This window comes from Cnephaeus nilssonii (genome assembly GCF_951640355.1).
Source record: "Cnephaeus nilssonii genome assembly, chromosome: 19".
Taxonomy (NCBI): domain Eukaryota; kingdom Metazoa; phylum Chordata; class Mammalia; order Chiroptera; family Vespertilionidae; genus Cnephaeus; species Cnephaeus nilssonii.
Window position 1 is genome coordinate 48,211,820 of NC_137090.1, and position 14,181 is coordinate 48,226,000.

Consider the following 14,181-nt stretch of genomic DNA (forward strand, 5'->3'; position numbering starts at 1 on the left):
AACCCCCTGCTGGAAGTCACCTGTCACCCATGCTGCCTGTCCCGGACAACAGGAATTGGGGAGCGGGGTTTGGGAAGATAGAAGGTATATGCATGCTCTTTCACAGTTGGAGGGCATAAAGTTTAGTCCGACACTCTAGGGTAGAAAACCATGTTTCTTCTTCAAAGCAATTTGCTCATTTCAAGCTCCCACCACCTTGGCTGGTGGGAAGTTCAAGTGTAGTCATGTTTGGGAGTCCGCCCTTCCCTGGGGATTGTGCAAGAATTTGGGGTCTGACACAATCCAGAGCATTTGGAGCGGGGCTACTGGGCCCCGCTCTTGTCCAAGCACGAGGGCCTCGTGCTGGTGGGCAGGAGTCTGCAGAGGCTCCCAGTGGGGCGTGTGCGTGTGTGTGTGTGTGTGTGTGTGTGTGTGTGTGACTCCATCCCCACCCCCCCACCCCCGCCAGATCCTTGTCCCTCTTCAGGCTTGGGGAACCTCTGTCCCAGTGGGATTTTTTGTTGTTGTTGAAAGTATTAAATATGTCCCCTCCCCCCCTCTTGATCCTTCCTAGCCCCTCCCCAGGCCTTCACCACCCTGTTGTGAGTCCATGGGTTATGCATATATGCATACAAGGTCTTCGGTTGATCGCTTCCCACCCTCCCCCACCTTCCCTCTGAGGTTCAGCATCTGTTCCATGCTTCTGTGCCTCTGGGTCTGTTTTGTTTATCAGTTTATTTTGTTCATTAGATTCCACATACGAGTGAGATCATGTTGTCCCTGTGGTTCCTGCCACCGTTCCCACCCCACTCCATGTCCTGCACCAGGCTCCCTCCTCTCCCACTAGGAGAACCCACGTGACACCCGCTCTTTGGGAGTCCTGGTGGGCCTTCTTCCTGGGGCCTGGCAGCTTTCCCGAACCCCACAACTCAGCCCCCTCCCACCGAGGCAAAGGGACACCGAGGTCAGGTCATCTACAGAGGAAGCAGGAAAAATGGCCTCAGAAGCAAGAAAAAGACAAACATCAGTGCATGGCCCTGTCTCCCAGCGGGCATTTCCAGGCGTGCCGTCTGCCCGGTCTGTGGATGGAGAAGCAGCCGGGCGCGCCTGGCCAGCAGTCCTCAGCCTCCTCCGCGGGGAGCCTGCGCGGTGACAGCGGGCTGTCCGGGGAGAGGGCCGTAACTGGCGGGCCAGCGCAGGGCTGCCTGGCTCCCTGGGACGCTCTCAGATGCTTCCTGGACGGTTAGGAAGCCTCTCGGAGGGGTGCCTCCCTTGCCAGGGCTGTGCTGTGTGGGAGGCTGAGCTGCCTCCAGGGGGTTGCTTGGGCGTTTGGGTGGGACTTGGGGGTAGGGCAGGGCCGCCCCTGACCTCTGCGCACCCTTCATCCTGCAGGACCTAGGCATGGAGTCGACCTCGCTGGATGACGTGCTGTACCGCTACGCCAGCTTCCGGAACCTGGTGGACCCCATCACCCACGACCTCATCATCAGCCTGGCTCGCTACATCCACTGCCCCAAGCCGGTAGGCGGCTGCGTCTAAACCAGCGGGGTCCGGGGGTGTGAGGGGCATCTTTCTGGGCAGAGCAGCTCCGTGCCCAACAAGGAGGACAGGCCCCCACGTGCAGACACCAGAAGGGTAGAGGTAGGCCTGAGGGCCCGGTGGTCCCGAGGCCCGGCGTCCACGGCTGAGGCTGCACCTTGGCACCGTCAACACAAGTTTTGTTTGGCCACGGGGTTTTAAATCTGGATTTATTGCCAAAGTTTAAAAATCCATATATTTCACACAATCCCTATGTTCAGTTGCCCTTGAAAATGGGGAGCTCCAGCAACAGGAAGCCCGCATTTCGATGAGTAGCCACCCGCGATGTGGGGCCAGGGCCCCGTCCCGTCGTCGTGGGCTGTGCCCTGCACAGACTGCGGGCACAGAGGTGGCGGGCGGGGCAGGCGGGAGACAGCTAATCCCGCCCTCTTTGCCTGCCACGCCGTGGCCACTGGTGCAAGACTGTGTCCACCTCAGCGGGGGGGGGGGGGGGGGGGGCTTTTCTTGTTTGTCTGGCGGTGGCCCTGCATGGCCTCAGTCCCCACCCCGGGTGCCCTCCTTCTGAGCTGAGTGTCATTTTACACCCAGCACCCTCCTCATGCCCGCTCTCGCCTGGCCCGGGCGCTGCAGGCGCTGCTCAGCCCCTTCAGGGTGCGAGGGTCTGTCCCTCTTCCTGCTGGCCCCAGGCCGCTCACACAGACCTGCCCACGGGACCTGGGGGAGGGAGGTGAAGAGGGGAGGGACCCCATGCCTTGGCTTTTCTCTTGTCTCCGTTCCTTCTCTTCCATCCCTCCATTTCCAGCAGCTTCCAAAGAAGGGCTTTCTCTGTGGCAGGGATGGAAGTCTTCACGCAGCGTGTGCTGTGATTTAAATAAAACCCAGACTCCTTCCCTGGCCCCGTCCCGGCGCCCCCTCCACCTGCCGACTCTGCTCCAGCCCTGGGCCCCCCTCGGCCCGCAGCGCCCAGATCCTCTCCCACCCTGGCCGCACCTGCCGCCTCTGTGTCAGGTTCCCTCCTCCAGACCTGGTGGGCTTTCCTCCGGGGCCTGGCAGCTTCTGCCTTAACCCCACCACTCAGCCCCCTCCCACCAAGGCAAAGGGCCACCGAGGGAGGGACACAGAGGAAGCACTAAAAATGGCCTCAGAAGCAAGAAAACACAAACCAGGGCATGATGCTGTCTCCAGCGGGCGTTTCCGGGTGTGCCGTCGCCAGGTCTGAGGGACGGAGAAGCAGCCGGGCGGCAGGTCGCCTCTCAGAGACCTTTGATCGGCCTCCTGATCAGCCCTGTCTCACACCCTGTTCATCTCCTTGCTTATTTTTTTCATTTCACTCACTAGTCTCCAAAATTATCTTGCTTATTTTTTTGTTGGCTAATTTAGCGTCTGCTTTCCCCATGAGAAAACAAACTCCGCAAGGGGCAAGAGACAGTTCACGGTCACATCTGCACCAAGCAGAGCAGCCTGAAGCAGGAGACCCTTCCCGCTGTGAATTTTTAAGAGCGATTATTAGGGGTCGTGGCAGGAAAGAGGAGATGAATGGGACATTGAGACCCCAGCGACCAGCAGGAGGAAGTCATTGCCAGGGGCGGCGCTGGAAGCTGTGCTGCTGCTGAAGCCGGGATGAGCATGCCTCTTCCAGACCCGGTGTGTTCTGTTGCTGCCTAACAGCTCGCCCGAGGCTTAGGGCTTTACATTGCTGTCCAGTCTCTGTGGGCAGGCGCCCTAGCAGCTCAGCTGGGTGGTCCTAGCTTAGCGTCTCGAGACACTGGCCCAGGCTGAGTATCTGGAGGCTCGACAGAGGTGGGCAGCCCGCCCCCAGGGCGGCGCGTCGGTGGTTGTTGGCAGGAGGCCTGGGTGCCTTGCCGCGGGGCCTCTCCAAGGAGCCCCTGAGGGTCCCCACAGCATAGCAGCTGCTGCACCCAGAGCGGGTGACCCAGGAGCAAGCCAGGCAGACGCACAGTGTCTTTTATGACCTCGCCTGCCATCACTACCATATTCTGCGGACTGCCCAGGTCAGCCCTGAGACGGCGAGGGCACAGGAGTCCAGAACCGCAAGGGCTGTCCTGGAGGCTGGCTGCTGCAGGCTGACGCAGGGAGTGAATGAAAGAAACGCCCTGACCTTTCCGCCTGCCCTCTGACCTCCCTCCCACAGGCTCCGTTAGTTCAATGCCGCTGGGAGGCCTGGGCCAGGGGGCTGGGGGATGCCAGCCTCAGAGCACACAGGACAGAGAATGGCTGGGGAGAGGGGGCAAACAGGGACCCAGCACAGTCTCCAGCTGGATCTTTGATGAGTGAATGAATTTATGAATGGATGATGGACGCCTTGGGCATAACACAGTGGAGAGCTCTGCGTGTTTGCCTGGGGGCAGCGTGTCCAGGTGGGTGTTGCTGTCTGACAGAGGAGATGTGGGGCCTGTCCGAGCACTGGGGTCCTCCTGGACGGGGGCGGGGGGGGGGGGGGGGGACGGGGCAGGAACACCTTGAATAGCGTTTCTGACAGGCCAGAGTTCCTCAGCATCCTTCTCCGGGCCTCCAGCGGTGCCTACTCTCCCCTGACTTGCCCCGAACCCCTCTCCTGCCGTCTCCTTCCTTGGAGCTTCCAGTGTGGCTAGGACTCTGCTGCACGTACCTGAAGCCCACTCGGCTGCCCAAGCTAGGGACAGAATTTGCCCTGACACTGAGGGGCCTTGTGGGGGCTAAAGGCAGCCAAGCTCGAAAGAGGGACTAGAACACAAACAGTGCAGACTTCTCCCCTCTGCTACCTCCCCCAGACCCACCCACTCTTCCCTCGCTCTTTCCCAAGCCCATGGCTTCTGATTCACACCTCTGTCCAGCCCCGAGGAGGAGTCAGGATCCAGGGAAAGGGCTGATTGGCTGGGCTCTGCCAGTGCCTGCTTCTGGGACAATCAGCTGTCGCTTGGGTGTGGCATGTGGGCGCGCGGAAGGGCTGCAGCCGTGCAGCACTGTGAAAAGGAAGTTTCCAGCCTAGGTGCAGGGCGCAGGGCGCAGGGATCTCTGATGTGCATAACATGTGCTGCTCATTGTCAGAGCCCCCAGGGTTGCACAGGGGGTGTGAGCTGCTCTGTACCTGAGAGGCATTTGAACCCTCCCCCCCAAACGGCACTTTCTCCTTTCCCTCCTCCCTCCCCTTCCATCCCTTCTTCCCCCACCCCAAGCTCTGGCTCCACTCTGGGCCAGTCCTGCTTTGTCCTGTTCTCCGCAGGAGGGAGGCCTGGGGGGGGGCTGTCGAAAAGCAATGGAGTGAAGGAAAATTAGAGGGGGCTGCTTAAGTCTTTTCTGGGTGCAATGATAGAAACGCCTCTCCAGGGGAGCATTGCAAAGCACAGGGCCTGCTGGCAGGTTGGGAGCCCAGCTCAGGGCCTGCAAGGTCTGGAGGTTTGGATCCCGATTCCATCTCACACATTGTGTGGCTTGCCAGTCTATTCGGCTTCTTGATGCCCAGGTTCCTCATTTGCAAAGGGGCGATACTAGAAGCCCTTTTCCTAGGACTGTTGTGAGTTACAGCGCTGAGTTCACGCACGCAATGTAGAGGCAGTGCCTGGCATACACTGTTAGATGCTCAAGCAATGCTGGCTGTTCCTTTAGTCCAGACAAGTTTGTTTAGTCCGTGAGGACATGGCTTACATTTGTCTCTAGTCGCTTAGGTGACAGTATCTGCTGTCCCCATTGAGTGGAACAGGAACCCTCCTCCAGTCTCCAGGTCAGCAGCCCGTGCCTCGCCCTGCGCACAGCTGCCCCCTTGTGGCAGTGCCGCGCACTGGCGCTGCTTTGTCTCCTCTTTTCCTCCTATCAGGGCCCAGTTGCCCTGATTTTGGAAACCTTGGGAAGTGGTTAGAAGAGGAGCTGAAGCGGAGGGGCTCGGTTCTCAGCTTTGATTTTATAGAGAAAAAGAGCGAAATATCGATTTGTTGTTCCACTTATTTATGCCTTCACCGGTTGATTCTCGTATGTGCCCTGACCGGGGATCAAACCCACAACCTTGGTGTATCGGGATGATGCTCTCACCAATTCAGCTACCCAACCAGGGCCTCTCACCAATTCAGCTACCCAACCAGGGCCTCTCACCAATTCAGCTACCCAACCAGGGCCCGTTCTCAGCTTTGGAGCAGGCATTGGGGAGACTGGCAACACTCTGTCCCGGTGTCCAGGAGAGATGCCGGGCAGACCACCAGCTCTCACCCACTGGTCCTTCTTGCCTGAAACGGTGCTCTCCACCTCGGCAGCGCATGGGGACCACCTGGGGAGCTTTTAAAAACCCCACAACTGAACTGCTCACCCAGTGCTGGGGGCTGCCCTGGCGACCCGAGGGTACGGGAGTCCTTGGTAAAGAACTGCAGCTCTAGAGCACCGTATCCACTGTCACCTCCCTTCTCCCTTTGGCCTCCAACTTGGCCTTCACCATGCCAGCCCCTCCTGGAGCCTTCGCTGGCCAAGGCCTCCTCGCTGACCTTCTCCTTGGTGCCCATGGCTCCCCTCTTGCTTCTCTGACTGGCCTTCTCCATCCCTTCGTGTCCGGTATGTCTCTGCCCCTTTGAGGCTGCAGCTGTTCCCCCGCCTTCCCCTCGGCTCACTTCCTGGCCGGGGCCTTCATCAGATGCCGATGGACGTGTCCAGCCTGGACCTGTCTTGAGCCCAGCCCCATAAGTTCATTACATCTCCCAGCTGGAAATGAGCCGGGCACTCCCGTCCTGCTTCTCACCTGATTCTTATCCAGAGCCTCTTGCCTTCTACCACGGTCCCAAGGCCAAAGCCAAGACCCCCCACCCTCACCCTCCCTGCCCATCCCCTCCATCCTGTGCATGGTCAGTCGAGTGTGGCCTCTGTCACTTTCAGCCATTTTCATGGGCCCAGCAGGGGTGCCCCAAACCACACACAAGCAGATGGGCCTGACCCTGAGTCACCCTGTCTCCTCCAGTCCACCCCTTTCTCCATCTCCCCGTCAGAGGGACAGTCCTAGGATGCCAATGTGGGACTGTCTGCCCCTGCAGGGACTCCTCTGGCCCCCATGGTGGAACCCTGCCTGCTTCAGCACCATTATTTCCCAACACACACCCTGTGTCCAGACTCAGCAAGAAACAAAGTCTAGGAACCTAGGAGTTGTAAATGCATTTGCCCGGAGTGACAGGTGACATCTGTTTCTCTCACAGGCAGCCTCAGGCACTCGGAAGAGGTGAGGTTTGTGGAGAACCGGAGACGGGAGGTTTCCTTTAAGCCAGTTTCATTCCGTCTCGGGCCTGCCTCCGTCTGCTGATTCCTGTACATATGTTCACCTCTTCGGACACTCAGCTCCCCTCTTCCAACTCCTCTGTCTCTGGTCTCCCTCCCTCAGAGTCTCCTTCTCTTGCCTTTTCATCAGCCTTGGCCCTCTGAGCCCGTTTCCTCCTCTGTAAAATGGGGATAAAGAAAGCATTTGCTACACCAGGGTGTTGTGGGAATTCCATAAAGCCCTAGCGTAATGTTTGTGTGCACTAATTCAGGTTGCAGACAACACTGGCTTGGGCCAAGGTGGTAGCCGTGGAAGTGGCAAGAAATCAGGCTCCAGATTGTCACCTGTCCCCATGCCTGCAACACCCTCCACACCCCCAAGCCCTGGACAAGTGTTGTCACTAATCCATCTGCTCTTAAAACCGGCTCCAACCTGAGCCTGGGCAGAAGTACCCTTCCTCCTTTACCCTGCCGAAGTTCTGTGTTTGTGCTATGTTTGCAATACAGCACCATATTTTTTTATTTTTTTGTTAATCCTCACCTGAGGATATTTTTTCCATTGATTTTTAGAGAGAGTAGAAGGGAGGGAGGAGAAAGAGAGAGAGAAACATCCATGTGAGAGACAGACACATCAATTGGTTGCCTCCTGCACGCGCCCCAACCGGAGCTGGGGATCGAACCTGCAACCCATGTATGTGCCCTTGACAGGGGATCGAACCTGTGACCCTTCAGTCTGAGAGTTGACGCTCTAACTACTGAGCAACCGGCCAGGGTTACAGCCCAGTATTGACTCAGCGAGCATTCCTGGAGAGCATACTGTGTGCCCAGCTATACTCAGAGCCCTGCACAAGTATAACTCATTTCATCCCTGTGAGGCTGGTACTGTTATCCCTTTACAAGTGAGCATCAGAGGCATAGAGGTCAAGGTATTTTCCCAAGGTCACATAGATGACAAAGCAAGGATTTGAATCCACAGTTTGGTGCCAAGTTCATTCTCTTAATGACTCAATGTGCTGCTCCTCTGTTAGCAGAATGAGGATGATTTATACTAATAAAAGTGTAATATGCTAATTAGGGTGGACGTCTTCCAGACTTCCATCTGGACAAAGCCACAGCGGCTGTGAAGCCCAGGGCTCAGGCAGCCGTGAGCCCCAGCGGCTGCAAGGCCCAGGGCTCAGGCCTCGCATCCGCCACAGCCAGCAGTGGCAGCAGCAGTGGGGTGATGGGGGCGGCGCCTCCCTCAGAGGGGCCTGAGGGGAGCGGGCCTAAGCCATCAGTAGGACATCCCCTGAGGGCTCCCGGACTGTGAGAGGGGGCAGGCCGGGCTGAGGGACCCCCCCCCCTCAGAGCACAAATTTTCATGCACCGGGCCCCTAGTAATGATAATAAGAACCAAGCTGGCTTTTACCAAGGGCTCACTCTGCCGGGTGCACTGCTGAGCCCTGGACCTGGGTTACCAGCTACACCTCCCCACACCCACATTGCTGTCACAGGTGGGTCTCATCCCAGCCCTGGCACGCTGGCCCTCGGCTGTCTGGTGGGAGCACACACTCAGCCACTCTCCCGGGGCTCAGTGACTAATAGTTGATTTGACTTCCCTGGGGATGGAGTTGGAATCTCTCTGGAATCTCTCCGCATCCATCTTTAACCCAGGGCATTCGTGTGCTAGGGCTGCCATGAAAAAAAACACCACTTAAACAACAGGAACTTATTTCTCCCAGTTCTGGAGGCCAGAAGTCCAAGTTCAAGGTGTCTTCAGATTCATTTCCTCTGAGGCCTCTCTCCTTGGCTTGTAGATGGCCATCTTTACAAGGTCTTCTCTCAGTACAAGTCTGCATCCTAATCTCTTTTGAGGACACCAGCCACTGGGTCAGGGCCCACCCACAAGACCTCATTTTACCTTAATTCCTCTTTAAAGGCCCCATCTCCAAATGCAGTCACATTCTGAGGTATTAAAAGTTGGGGGGTGCCCTAACCAGTTTGGCTCAGTGGATAGAGCGTCAGCCTGCGGACTCAGGGGTCCCAGGTTCGATTCCGGTCAAGGGCATGTACCTTGGTTGCGGGCACATCCCCAGTAGGGGGTGTGCAAGAGGCAGCTAATGGATGTTTCTCTCTCATCAATGTTTCTAACTCTCTCTCCCTCTCCCTTCCTCTATATAAAAAATCAATAAAATATATTTTTTTTAAAAAGTTGGGGGGGGAGAGAAAGATGGCGACCGGCAGGAAGGTAGGGAGAGAGAGAGTGTGAGTGAGGAACCCATAGAGGAGAGTGTAGATGTGTGTGGTGTGTGTGTGTGTATGAGATAGGGTCAGTTAGATTCTGCAGGTCTTCCAAGGGGCTCCCGAACAGGGCAGCCCTAGACGGTGGAGCCCCGCACACAAAGCGGACACTTCTCGGCGGCTGGTGCGGACGCAGAGACCACGCCATCTTGAGAAACAGAGCTGCCTGAGACTCAGATCCTGGCTTCTGACACAAACCAGGACCCTGCAGCCACCGGGGACAGAGAACTGCTATCACAGCTTCAGACAAACAAACAACAAGAATCCAGACTTCCCGGCAGATTTCCGTGAGTCAAAGAGCCTATCCCCCTCCTCGCAGGCGCTGATAGCGCCATAGTAACTGATAGACCTGCCCCTCCCCCAAGCTGCTGAGCGCCCACAGCGCGCGGAAAGCGCCATAGTAACTGATAGACGCGCCCTTCGCCCTAGCTGCTCACAGGAGCACGCACAGCGCCCACAGACAGCGCCATAGTAACTGATAGACCCGCCCCCGGCCCAAGCTGCCGAGCTTTGCGCAGGGACGCGCTCCCTCTTAGGGAATTTGGCGCGCGCTCGCGCACGGGACAGAAGCAGCTCCCCGTCGGGGAAATCTGTCAGTGCGCACAGAGGGCTCCCCTTCGGGGAATTTGGGGGAATTTGGCTCGCGGGTCACAGCTCCCCCTTCGGAGATTCTTAAGAGCCTGCACAGAGGGGCTTCCCTTTGGGGAATTTGGCGCGCAGGACGGACTCCGCCCCCCTTCTGGGACTTTGGGAGAGTGCACTGAGCCGGCTCACCTTCAGGTTTTTAAGAAAGTGCGCTCTAGCCGGTTTGGCTCAGCAGAGAGAGCACACACAGGACGCAGCTCCACTTCAGGGAATTTGGCACGCCGGACACAGCTGCCTGGGATCCCTGACTCACAGCGCATTCACACTAAGAGCCAGCGACCCCAATTGTTGGTGCGTGCACACACAGGGACCCTGATTCTCAACGAGAAACCGCACAAGGCAACAGAGACTTTGACACTCGAGTCTTGGTGCAGACACAGGGAAACTCTGACTCCTGGCACATGCTAAGGATCTCATTCTCGGCACATACCAACAGTGTGGTGCAGACAGGGCCCCTGATTCTAAATGTGCACACGAGACCACACAGAACACTGGGGACACTGATCCTGGGCAAGTCTGGTTCCCACCAACCAAAGACAGCCACACGTCCTAGTGTCAGAGCACTTCAGTGAAACTAGGGTGGAGCGAAGTCCACACAGCACACGGCCCAGGTCCACGCAAACAGAAGCTTGAGCTTTCTGGTAATAGCCAGAATGGGGAAACGAAATAACTCACAGAGGAAAGAAAATGTGGAGTCGCCAAGAAAGGAAATTAGTGAAAATGAAGCTTGCAACATGACCGAAAAGGAATTCAGAGTAATGGTCATGGAATTTATACATCGGATGGATGAGAAAATCAACAACTTATGCAAGAATCAGGAAGAAATGAAAAGTGATATAGCTACAATCAAAAACACCATGGAAAGTTTCAACAGTAGACTACAAGAAGCAGAGGACCGAATTAGTGAGTTAGAAGATCAGGTACAGAAACAAGCTCAAGCTGAACAGCAATTGGAGAAAAAAATTAAAAAGCAGGAGGAAAGCCTAAGGGAACTTCGGGACAACATGAAACGAAGTAACATGCGTATAATAGGGCTGCCAGAAGGACAAGAAGAGCAGCAGGGATTAGAAAATCTATTTGAAGAAATAATGACAGAAAACTTCCCGGATATGGGAAAGATAAAAGTTACGCAAGTAAAGAGAGTCCCAAGCAGGATCAACCCCAAAAGACCCACGCCAAGACATGTCATAATTTCAATGGCAAATATAAATGATAAAGAGAGAATCCTAAAGGCGGCAAGAGAGAGACAGAGAGTTACCTACAAAGGAACACCCATCAGATTGTCAAATGATTACTCATCAGAAACACAACAAGCTAGAAGTGAATGGAAGGAGGTATACAAAGTGTTGCAAAGCAAAGGACTGAATCCAAGAATACTATATCCAGCAAGACTATCAATCAAAATTGAAGGGGAAATCAGGAGCTTTGCAGACAAAAAAAGCCTCAGGGAGTTTATCACCACCAAACCAGCAATGCAAGAATTGCTAAAGGGAATACTGTAAAAAGAAGAAATAAACAGGTAAGAAGAAATACAGACACAAAAATAGATATGACTGCAAACAAATACCTTTCAGTAATAACTTTAAATGTAAACGGACTAAATGCTCCAATCAAAAGACATCGAGTAGCTGAATGGATAAAAAAACACGACCCATATATATGCTGTCTACAAGAGACCCACCTCAGAACAAGAGACTCACACAGATTGAAAGTGAAGGGATGGAAAAATATCTTTCAGGCAAATGGAAATGAAAAAAAAGCTGGGGTAGCAATACTTATATCTGACAAAATAGACCTCAAAGTAAATGCCATAACAAGAGATAAGGAAGGCCACTTCATAATACTAAAGGGAGAAATCCAACAAGAAGAAATAATTCTGGTAAACATATACGCTCCCAATATAGGAGCACCCAAATACATAAAAAAACTCCTGGAGGATATCAAGGGAGAGATTAATAGCAACACAATCATAGTAGGAGACTTTAATACCCCACTATCACCACTGGACAAATCCTCTAAACAAAAAATCAGCAAAGAAACAGCAATCCTAAATGACTCACTAGACCAGATGGAATTAATTGACATCTTCAGAACATTTCACCCCAAAGCCACAGAATATACATTCTTCTCAAGTGCACATGGGTCATTTTCAAAGATAGACCATATGCTGGGTCACAGGCAAAGTCTCTTCAAATTCAAGAAGATAGAAATTATATCAAGCATCTTCTCAGATCACAGTGGCATAAAACTGGAAATCAACTACAATAAATACAATCCAAAGAAATCAAACACATGGAGACTAAACAGCATGCTATTAAACAAGGACTGGGTCACCAGAGAGATCAAGGAAGAAATAAAAAACATCATGGCAACAAATGACAATGAAAACACAACAATCCAAAATCTATGGGACACAGCGAAAGCAGTCTTGAGAGGGAAGTTCATAGCTCTACAGGCCTATTGCAAAAAACAAGAAACAATGGTAATAAATTACTTAACCCTACAACTCAAAGAGCTAGAAAAAGAGCAGCAAGAAAAGCCCAGTGTAACCAGAAGGAAGGAAATAACAAAGATCAGAGCGGAGATAAATGACATAGAGACCAAAGAAACAATACATAAGATCAACAAAACCAAGAGCTGGTTCTTTGAAAGGATAAACAAGATTGATGGACCTCTAGCCAGGCTCACCAAGAAGCAAAGAGAGAGGACCCAAATAAACAAAATCAGAAATGAAAGAGGTGAAATAACAACAGACCCCGCTGAGATACAAAGGATTGTTACAAAATACTACGAACAACTCTATTCCAACAAACTGGACAACCTGGAGGAAATGGACATATTCCTAGAAAAATATAACCTTCCAAAAATCAATCAAGAAGAATCTAAACAGCTCAATAGGCCAATAACTATGGACGAAATTGAAGCAGTCATCAAAAAGCTTCCGACAAACAAAAGCCCGGGGCCTGATGGCTTCACAGGAGAGTTTTACCAAACATTCAAGGAAGAACTAAAACCTATCCTCCTCAGACTATTCCAAAAAATTCAAGTGGAAGGAACACTTCCAAGCTCCTTCTATGAAGCCAGCATCACCCTAATACCAAAACCAGATAAAGACAACACAATGAAAGAGAATTACAGACCAATATCCCTCATGAACATAGATGCCAAAATCCTCAACAAAATTCTAGCAAATCGGCTCCAGCAGTACATCAGAAAGATCATACACCATGACCAAGTAGGATTTATCCCAGGAATGCAAGGATGGTACAATATCCGCAAATCAATAAACGTGATACATCACATAAACAAATTGAAAGATAAAAATCACATAGTCATATCAATTGATGCAGAAAAAGCATTTGACAAAATCCAACACCCTTTCTTGATAAAAACTCTCAACAAGGTGGGAATAGATGGCTCATACCTCAACATAATAAAAGCTATATATGATAAACCCACAGCAAACATCATACTCAATGGACAAAAACTAAAAACATTTCCCCTAAGAACAGGAACAAGACAGGGATGCCCACTCTCACCACTCCTGTTTGACATAGTACTGGAAGTATTAGCCATTGCAATTAAACAAGAAGAAGAAATAAAAGGCATCCAAATTGGAAAAGAACAAGTAAAGCTGTCTTTATTTGCAGACGACATGATATTGTACATAAAAAATCCGAAAGACTCCGTCAAAAAACTAATAGACTTAATAAATGAATTCGGCAATGTAGCAGGATACAAAATTAACGCCAAGAAATCTATGGCCTTTCTATACACCAATAGTGAACTTACAGACAGAGAGACTAAAAAGGCAATCCCATTTACCATCGCACCAAAAAAATTAAGATACCTAGGAATAAACTTAACTAAGGAGGTAAAAGACCTATACACGGAAAACTACAGGACACTGAAAAAAGAGATAGAGGAAGACGTAAACAGATGGAAGAACATACCATGTTCATGGATTGGTAGAATCAACATCATTAAAATGTCCATACTACCCAAAGCAATCTATAGATTCAATGCACTCCCCATTAAAATACCAACGGCATATTTCACAGACCTTGAAAGAACTCTCCAAAAATTCATCTGGAATAAAAAAAGACCCCGAATAGCCACAGCAATCCTGAGAAAGAAGAATAAAGTAGGAGGGATCTCAATACCAGATTTCAAGCTGTATTACAAAGCCACTGTTCTCAAAACAGCCTGGTACTGGCACAAGAACAGACATATAGATCAATGGAACAGAATAGAGAATCCAGATATTGACCCAAACCACTATGCTCAATTAATATTTGACAAAGGAGGCATGAACATACAATGGAATAAAGACAGTCTCTTCAATAAATGGTGTTGGGAAAATTGGACAGATACATGCAAAAAAATGAAGCTTGATCACCAACTTACGCCATACACAAAAATAAACTCAAAATGGATACAGGACTTAAACATAAGACGGGAAACCATAAAAATACTAGAGCAATCCACAGGCAGCAAAATGTCAGACATATG

General features: G+C 52.0%; 1 protein-coding gene and 1 long non-coding RNA gene across 2 annotated transcripts in view; one reads left to right on the forward strand and one right to left on the reverse strand.

The window, feature by feature from the left end:
• The window catches only part of LRRC75A (leucine rich repeat containing 75A), a 50,670-nt gene that overhangs the window by 31,317 nt on the left and 5,172 nt on the right, over positions 1–14,181 (forward strand). The window contains exon 2 of the mRNA XM_079797540.1: positions 1,372–1,500. Coding sequence (XP_079653666.1) covers positions 1,372–1,500 — 129 coding nt within the window. The remainder of the gene's footprint in view (positions 1–1,371; positions 1,501–14,181) is intronic.
• On the reverse strand, positions 3,005–9,299 carry LOC307114767. Its single transcript, XR_013815040.1, has 3 exons — positions 5,598–9,299; positions 3,998–5,537; positions 3,005–3,204 (listed from the first exon to the last, which is right to left on the reverse strand). It is a non-coding gene; the product is annotated as an uncharacterized lncRNA (long non-coding RNA).